At 43.7% G+C, this 9,154-nt stretch overlaps 1 protein-coding gene across 2 annotated transcripts in view; it reads right to left on the bottom strand.

Annotated features, from left to right (window-relative positions):
- Positions 1-365: 365 nt before the first annotated feature.
- barhl1b (BarH-like homeobox 1b) overlaps positions 366-9,154 on the bottom strand; it is a 336,897-nt gene continuing 328,108 nt past the window's right edge. The window contains exons 2-4 of one of the 2 annotated variants that reach the window (XM_070988247.1): positions 6,077-6,971; positions 3,251-3,473; positions 366-2,128 (exon numbers count right to left, since the gene is read on the bottom strand). In XM_070988247.1, the coding sequence (XP_070844348.1) occupies positions 1,825-2,128; positions 3,251-3,473; positions 6,077-6,527 (978 nt within the window). In that variant the 5' untranslated portion in view covers positions 6,528-6,971 and the 3' untranslated portion in view covers positions 366-1,824. Of the gene's footprint in view, positions 2,129-3,250; positions 3,474-6,076; positions 7,440-9,154 lie in introns of those variants that run through there. The other variant, XM_070988246.1, reaches the window with a different exon arrangement.

Raw genomic sequence — 9,154 nt, 5'->3', positions numbered from 1 at the left:
GTAATTCCTCTTGGGAAGATTATCCTGAAATGAGCTGCTTCCAGACTAAACATAATGTGCACAATGGATGGACAAAATAACAGTAACACCTAATGCAATCAAACACGGACACAGATTGCAGCTTGAAACGCAGCCGTGGGCATCAACAGTGGTGCAGTCTCAATAAAAATGAGGCATTTTAAGCGTCATATTTGCTGCAGAGGCACTGGTTGCATTAGTCTGTGGGGTGTTGCTGCTGTTCTGTCCACCTGCTGGAGGTTTTAGGTGGAGAAATCCATTGGAAAGACCAGCCTGAGCCCACGTGTTGATTCCACCCGACAGCCCCGCGGCGTCTCCGTCCCACACACACTCAAGCAGCCACGTGATTAAATGAAAGACTTTTATTTCCACATTTATAAAAGTAATTCTCTTTTACATCAAATCCCCCCTTTTTCTGTCCAACGTTTTTGCTGTGAATTTCACACAAAAAAAATGAACTTCACGAAATGAGGAGAGAGTTTGGGGGAAGCTAGAGGAACGAAAAAAAAAAAATCCTCAAAATAATAAATTAAAAAAGGAAACGATCCAGGAAATATACGAGAACCACTCCACAAGTTTGATATCTGCAATATACATTTTCACCAAAGGAGAGTAGGCTATAACAATTAAGGGTTATCACGGCTTCATATGAAGTAACATAAGTAATGCACAACGTCTGTTCAAATACATCTATAGCAAATCAACGGGCAGTTACACCTGGACGTGGACCCGAGTCCGATCGGTCTGTTTAGAAAAGGAAAAATCAAAACATTACTGAGGTGGTTGCGTCCCCCGTTTCCCCCTCTGCAGGGATAAAACTCCTTTTTTTATAAATTACTTGACATTTTTCTCCGCTAAAACTTCAACTAAGAACAAGAAAAAGACTTTATATAGATTTCTGTCTTTCCGTAGCTCTCGTGCGTGCGCCCGCACGTGGGTCCAAGCAGTCCTTCCTCAGACAAATAGCTTTTTCTTCTTCTTCTTCTTCTTCTTCTTTTTTTTTTGTTTTTAATTCGCTCAGACTCGTTCGCCTGTATCGTTTCTCATGGCTAATCTAGCCTATTAGGTTAAACTGGATCACCGTGGTCTGAAAAAGACGCACGAATAGATCAAACAAACCAGCAACAAACCAAAAAAAAAAAAAAAAAAATCTTTAAAATCAGTCTCTTTCGAATAAAATGCAAAATATTCTTATTTACAGGTTTATGACTGCTGATCAGCTCGTTGTTCACGTGAAAAGAAAAATCAAAGACAGATTTAGAAAGAAAAGAAATACCGATTCTTCCTCTGGATCCTCTGGCTGCATTATATTCAAATTATGGTTCGTTCCTGTCATGAACGTCCACATAATAATGATAATAATAACAATACTAACGCCAATAGGAGTCTAATTGGCATTGAACTGCAGGTCAGAGTGCCCCAACAATTGTATTTGTTGGTAGGAAAAACACTAAAAATACTGAAACTTGGATCAAATAAATACATAACTTATATTCACATTGAAAAATAAATAAATTATAAATAAAGCTCAGGTCTCCCACCCCCCACCCCCCCCCAAAAAAACAACAACCCAAAAAAAAATAAATCTTTCCACACAGACAGTCTGAGTCAGCTCCGTCCACAGTTCAGCCTCAGTCGGTCATTTCACACCTTAAAGGCCTTAGACAGTTTTTTCTTTCTTGTTTCTTTTTCTCGTGTTCGTCACATTTTTATCTTTGTTTCGTTTCTTCTAATGAGTCCAAAGCTGCCAAGGTGGGCGTACAAAACAAAACAAAACAAACAGGACAAAACTCTGCAGGTGCCGGCTCACCGCTGCTGAGCCGGCCGAGGAAGCACGCCGGACATGGGGGGCAGAGGAGGCGGCGGAGGGGGCGGCTCGCTGCCCCCCTGCAGCCCGTGCAGGAGGATCCGCGGGACCAGGGGTCTCTGCAGGGCCGGCGGAGGCGCCGAGGGGCCTCTGTAGAGATAGAGGGCCGCTCCGGGGTCCAGGTTGGACACCAGGCTCTGCGGGTAGAAGTACGGGGACGGGAACATCCTCTGCAGGGCGGAGTAGTTTCCAGCTTCCGCCAGCAGCTCCAGTCCCACCGCCGTCTGCCTCTTCCACTTTGTCCTGGATGAAAAAAGAAGAAGCTGTTTTAGCCTTTTGCACATGTACTGAATCTGACACACAACATGTCCCTCCTGTTTACCAGGGGCCCAATTAGAAGTCGTTTTTGTTTTGTTTTTCTTTTTAAATCACCCAAACCTCCAACCTGCCACTTGTATTCACACCCAAGGATGTCTGTTCGATTGCCAGCGTGCACTCCGCGCAGGTGAATAATTCATAATAAAGATAATTGAGTAGATATAGTGGTTTGTTTGAATTATTGATATGCACACATGCAACGATGCATTATTCATACTCCAAAGTGTTGTTTTTATATTTATTTATGTCATTTAGCTGCCTGAGAGTCCAAACTGGAGACAAATAAATGCTAAAGTTAATTCAACCGAAACGTGCAGAAAACGTGTTCTTTCATTGAGGAGGACGGTTTCTCTTACAGGTGCGTGGATTTTTATTTGTGCACAGGAAGTTTGACGCGTCGGGTTTCAGACTATTCACAGGCTCATTGTGACACTTTAAACGAGCCTCAAAAATGAAAGATGCTGAAAACTGAAGAAATAATGTCCATAATTTAATCTTTTTTTCTCTTAATAGAGATTAAAAAATCGAAAAAGAATGTAAAGGTTGAAAAAATAATCATAAAAAAAGGAATGCAAATGACATCATGATTGTTAATAGAGACATCAGATCAATAAACCAGCTGTCAATCAATAATTTGTCCTGGTAAATTTACTGGATGTCTGTCTTAAATAGAAGATAAAGTTTCGATTTACAGAACATGAATCAGAAACTATTTTGTTGTTAAAAGTTAAAATCGTAAAATGTCTCTGCTCGCCCTGTAACATGTGACAGTTAACAGTCATCGGACAACATTTTCTCCGCTGCTTTCTGACATTTTAACTGACGAATCGATTAATCGAGAAGAAACTCATCAGTCCCTCTAATCATGCTTAGCTGGCCTCGTGGCCGTGGCTCATGAACTCATGTCACCTTTAGGGTGACGCTGAAAGGAAAACATGGCGTCCCTGTGTCCATCTAGTCATGAGCCAGCCGTGAGAAAGCAGATTATCCCCCCTCCTCCTCGTGCCCCCCCTCCTCTCTCTTAAGTAGCGCCAGCAGCGTCTTTACCTCCGGTTCTGGTACCAGGTCTTGACCTGTGTGTCGGTGAGGTTGAGGGAGGCCGCCAGCTCCATGCGGTCCTGGACGCTCAGGTACTTCTGCCGCTCGAAGCTGCGCTCCAGCTGGGCCAGCTGGTGGTCCGTGAAGGCCGTCCGGGCCTTCCTGGGCTTCTTCAGCCGGACCTGAGGGCTGTCTCTACTGCTGGAGATCTCCCTGTCCCCCTCCTCTTTCACTGGCGGACAGACACAGCGCCGACAAGAAGAAGAAGAGGAAGCAAAAACAGAGCAGAGGAAGGTGAAAATATGGCACAGGCCTGCATCCATCTTTGTGTGGACGCGCAACCTCGATACACATAAATGTTAGCAGCAGCATCATGTAAAGCAGGCAAATAGACAAGTGAAATTAAAAAAAGGAAGAAATTAAATTTGTTGGCGGCGCTGTAGCTATGAACGGTGTGAAGCTGCTTCCTGTAATCAAGAATTTGATTCAGGAGAAAACACAGTGTAGGTGGATGAAAGCAAAACGCAATTCTAACGTTCATACACACACTGCAATGTATGATTCTGTGTGTGTGTGAGTGTGTATCATCTATATATATATCTAAATATATATATATTATATAATTAGTTGATCAATTAGCTAGAGTTTCTAGAATAACAACAATAATAATAATAAAAATCTTGCTCCCCTCGCAAAAAGACGTGATGGAGACCAACTTCGGAAGTCAAACCTTCAGCACTTTATTTGTTTCTAAACGTCACTTTATTAAGTTTTGCGTCAGTGTGAGAAAAAAAATGTTGGAAACCACAGAAAATAAAACCGCAGATTGAATTTTGTATTATTTCTAAATCACCAAGTGAATCAAAGTCGTGCTATTTTCTATTTTTTTAAAGTGTCAAAAAAAAGAAACCGCTTCAAGCATCTATTGTCAAAATGTTTAAAAGCGTCTGATTTTGCAGCATGTTGGGTTTTTCTCACTCAGAGTTGACGGTGTGGAGCGCTGAGTGTGAAATCACGGCGCTGGAAACAGTGCCTATAGGCTATATGGAGCTATTTGATTTGGTCTTAAATTGTTATGAAAAGCTCTTCCAATATTCACACTTCCAATCTGATATTTCTCCCGTCAGCAGACCCGCAGTCTTTGTTCTTTTTCTGCGTGGTGTCATGTCAGGGCGAGCATTGATATACGCTCCTTATAGTCAATTCTCTGAAAAAAGAAAGGAAAGAAAAAAGGGGGGAGAAGCGAGCGAGGCGAGAGATCTTGGTAGTTGAATAGTTGAGTCGTCTCAAGAAGCACAATAATCCGCCTAATTGAGCCACAAGGGAAGGACGAGCCTTTCAACCGCGACCGGAGAAACTTCACAGGACCGTGGAAATGAGTGGAAATCAAGAGCCGGGCGGCCTTGCGCGGTTACAAATCTGATTAGCGCCGGGGACAAATTGCATCAAATCCCTGAAATATTATAGGAGGCGGATTCGTGGAAATCAAAGCTACCGTACAGGCGCGCTGTGGGCCCCGCGGCTCCTTCAATCAATCAGCGCGTCGATGAGCATCTCCATCCACAGTGACACGTGCGCGTGCGCGAGTGCGCGCACACACGCCGAACTGTTTGAGCAAATTGATGACGTGACGCAGTATCAATAGCTTAACGAGAAAAAGTGAATTTGGGAGAAAGCCAGTGCGAGGCCAGAGATGAATAAAATAAAAACTACTCCTTTAATAATAATAATAATAATAATAATAATAATAATAATAATAATAATAATAATAATGATAATAATAATTTTCTGATGTATTAAATGTTGGGTCTGTTTTTTCCTTCGCCTCCAGCGGCCGTCGCCTTTCCAGGCACTGCTTCATTAAACTGTCAATGGAGGTGACATGTCTGTTATGGCTGACATGATTGGAAACAGAGAGGCCCTTGATGGCATTTATCTGGAGGCGACCCTGTCATCTCTCCCGTTCTTGCCTCCCTGACATCAACAGATGCTTTCCGGATATTCTGCTAATATGAAGCCTGAAACGCGCCGCGCATGCACGCGGCCAGCCGTCGATTTTTAAATACACAAACTTAATGAAAATGAAGTCATTGGGCCGTCACCGCGCACGGATGGATCTCATGCTTCCAGCACCGTGATGCAGCGGAGGATCGGGTCGATTTGTCCTTATTGATGGCTTCCGGTGGCCTGCTACCAATGACATGTAGTCAGTTTATGGATAAAGATCACCACATGCTACAGCTTCTCATTTCACCCCTAAATTCTTTAAAATGTCCAGTTACAAAATATTACAAAATGAAATATAAACTACATTATTATTATTATTATTATTATTATTATTATTATTATTATTATTATTATTATATGTCTGAAAAGGCCTAAAACATTTCGAAATGTTTTAGCACAGCAAAACGCTTCAGTAATATTTTTAATAGCAGCTTTCATTGAAATTGAATTTGTTCTTGTTCCTACTTCATGCCCTACTCTGTTATTCTGCTTTTCCAGATTGCAACACGCATTTTGTACCAAGCCCTCTCTGTGACCCTTTCATTTTATTTCATTGTTTCATTTTATTGGGGTTTGTCCATATTAAAAATCAGTTTTGAAGACAGAAAAATAGGTCAGACAAGCTGCAGCAGAACAACATACGAAAACATGGTCCTGTAGAGGAAAAGAAAAAGAACAACGAGCTACTTCAGATACAACTAATCGCGTTTTCAAAGAAAAAAAAAAAGATATTTTCTAGAGAAGGCCACATCACTTTGAGCACCCCTCATCTGCAGAGCAGAGCAGCGCCTTCACTGCGTCTGCACACCCGCACTTCTCTCTCCTTACCTTTATATTCACTGTCTGACGACGAGTTGCTGTGGATTTTCTCCATAAAGTCGTCCGCTATCTTCGAGGCCAGCCTCCCCGCCTCCTGAGTCGGCTGTCCATTGCTGGAGTAGGGCGCGCAGGCGGCCAGAGGCTTACAGTCCGCGAGAATGTCTCTGATGAGGAACGACGAGGTCACGGTCCTCTGCTGCGACCCCGCCGATATCTGTGCGTGCTGGAGGTGCGGCGGCAGGCCGACGCCGTGACCTTGCCTCTGGGCCACCTCCTCCACGCACTCCCTCCTCGGCGACGGAGGCGACGAGCAGCCGCTCTCCACGTCTGATCTCGGGCTGAACTCCAGAGGCGAGCGGCACTCCCCCGCCAGGCTGTCCCCTTTGGACACCGGACTTCCAGGCCTGTGGGACAGCAGCGAGTCGATGCCAAAACTGGACCCGTTGGCGGACGCCTCCATTGTCTTGATCGAGGCCTCCTCAAACTAACATTTGGTATTCAGGACAAGTTTTATTTTAGGGAGGGAGGGGGGGATGTTAAAGTCTCAGATGATCCAGTAGAAGAGAAAGAACCCCCCTCCCCGCACCGACAGAAATGTTTTTGGGTTCGCTACAAATGAAAATTATTCATCCGCTAGTTCCAGCTCTCCAACTGCTTCTTGAAAGAGTAAATACCTCCTGGCTAAGTTGCGTTACAGCAATCGTCCATGCATCCGTTTTTCTCGCTTTTTGTCAAGTCTAGAAAGAGGAGTCCTCCTGAAATCGATGCAGCCGCTCTGTGGAGAGACTCACAATCAATCCTCTTCGCTTCCTTTCGGGGCAACTCCTTCTGTTTTGAGTTCAGAAGCCTCAACGCGAACCAGTTACTGCTGAAATGATCTCACCTGCAGACGCAAAAATGATGACTATTCGTGGAAAATGTGAGAGCAGCAGCAGCAGCAGCAGCAGCAGCAGCAGCAGCAGCAGCAGCAGCAGCAGCGCACCGGTGTCTTCGGGGAAAAATGCGTTTCAGCACCATGGACAGGTCCAAGCGCGTCAGACCTGAGAGAGGACCGGAGGAGGACGCCGAGGACAGCTCGTCATGTGGCCACACAGGCGACACATGAAAACTGTTGGCATTCTTTAAATAGAAAATCAAAACTTAAAAAAAAAAAAACCACACGAAGAGAGAGAGAGACAGAGAGGGATATGAGTCCGAGAGCTGCAGCAGCAAAAGAAAGCAGCGAAAGCGGGAAGTAGCGGAAGACGCGGGACGATGCGATGTGCGCGGCACAAGCTAAAAAAGGAGAGGTAAACTGGGTTAAATAGTCACAACTGGCAAGTAAAAGGACGAGATGTGATGGGGGTGGGAGGGAATCCCAAAAAATTGAACTTGAGGAAAAGTCAGGAGCTAGGTTTTAAGAGCGCCTCGTCCACGTGAGTCCCCTGTGACAAGCCTTCATTGGCTGAGGGGAGCTGGAAGTGGACCTCCCTACACGCCCACTCGCTCTGCCTCCCTCCCTCCCTCCATCCCCGCGTCTCCCATCCTCTCCTCTCCTCCCTGGCTCATCCTCACTTTGATAAAAGAGACACTGAATTCATCAGGAGACTCAGATCCAACTGTTTACAGGCAATTTTCACACTGTTTGCTTTCATTACATCATTGATGAGGCTTATAATGGGGTTATTATGTGGAGCGGCTCGGTGTTTTTCTTCTCGACTCCCCGTCTTTCACTGGATTTGTTTCCCACCTCCACAGCTCCTCTTTTCTTTCTTTCTTTTCTCCCCCCTAGATTTTGAACATGTGACTTTTTATTGTCATCGGTTTATTTATTTTTAGTGGCTTTCTCTTTATCAGATTAGCAGATTTAATATTGTTTATGTTCACGTTTTAATATTTCATTGACGAATCTGCCAAAACTAGAAAGATTATTATTATTATTATTATTATTATTATTATTATTATTATCATTATTATTATTATTATTATACCCTAGTAATTTTATTGTTCAAAATCATTTTAATGTGCTGTAGTCCTCTATTACAGCTAAAAAAAAATTGAAAATTTGAGTTTTTAGGTGTTCAACATTTTGCCTTCAGTTAAAAATGTTAGCTTTAAAATCCCAAACCAATCTTTGCAGATATACAATGGCCACTTGGACAAGATATCATTATTTTAAGTTGTTTTTGAAATAAGATCGTTTGAGGTTAAAACATAGAATAAAACATAACAAAGGTTTTCTTTTAGAGCACGAGCTGGACATTCGTCGTTGACCAGTCGTCATTAAGAGCATAATAACTATCTAACAGTCCCTGGTAATTGTATACAATAGTCCGAGCAGCGTGACGCCAAACTTCAAGGCGCGTGAAGCGCCATTGTGCGCACTTTTCACCTTAACACGCGTGAAATACCATTGTGTGCACTTTTAGCTCCATCCTGCACAACAGTTTGCCCCGCGCGGCGGCCCCGACAGCCCCTAATAATCTAACTAACCCCCTTCTCATCATCATCATGGCCCCCCCACTCCCAGTCCTCCTCCTCCACCCCATGTGACCACCAGATTGGAGGCGCGCGTCGGTCTCAGACACCGGCAGGTTAGTGAATCCGCTCCTCGCTCCCATGGGGTCCCATCACGGCTGCAAGCTGTCACATGCGAGGCGGGGACAACACAGATATAAGGCAACACACACCCACTCTGACTTAGCTGTTTCTTTCTCCTCTGCTGGTGCATGAAAAGGAGCAGTGGTTTGATGCTTTCTTTTTTTTTTGTCTTCTTCTCTTTATTCTTACTGGGCTGCGTGTCCACTGGCTCCAGTAATGTTGTGCTAAATTAATCATAAGGTGATTAAACGGACTTCTTCCTCTTCCTGGTCATCATATGGCCTGTTAAACTTATACAGAAGCGTTAATTATTTTGATTTTTTAAAAAGTCCTCATTTATTTGGATTTTAACTCTTTATAACCCAAAATGCCTTTATTCGACCTACATTTTATGTCAAAAACTAAATTAAATGGACAGACTAAGAGGAGGTAGCTGAAAAAATAAAATAATTACTCATTTTGACAGCTTTCCAAAGAAACAGTGTGCTAAAGCATTCTTACCAGATC

Source organism: Chaetodon trifascialis, chromosome 20 (genome assembly GCF_039877785.1).
Source record: "Chaetodon trifascialis isolate fChaTrf1 chromosome 20, fChaTrf1.hap1, whole genome shotgun sequence".
NCBI classification, from domain to species: Eukaryota; Metazoa; Chordata; class Actinopteri; order Chaetodontiformes; family Chaetodontidae; genus Chaetodon; species Chaetodon trifascialis.
Note: the sequence above shows the minus strand (reverse complement) of the source record. Positions and strands in the feature narration are given on the sequence as shown.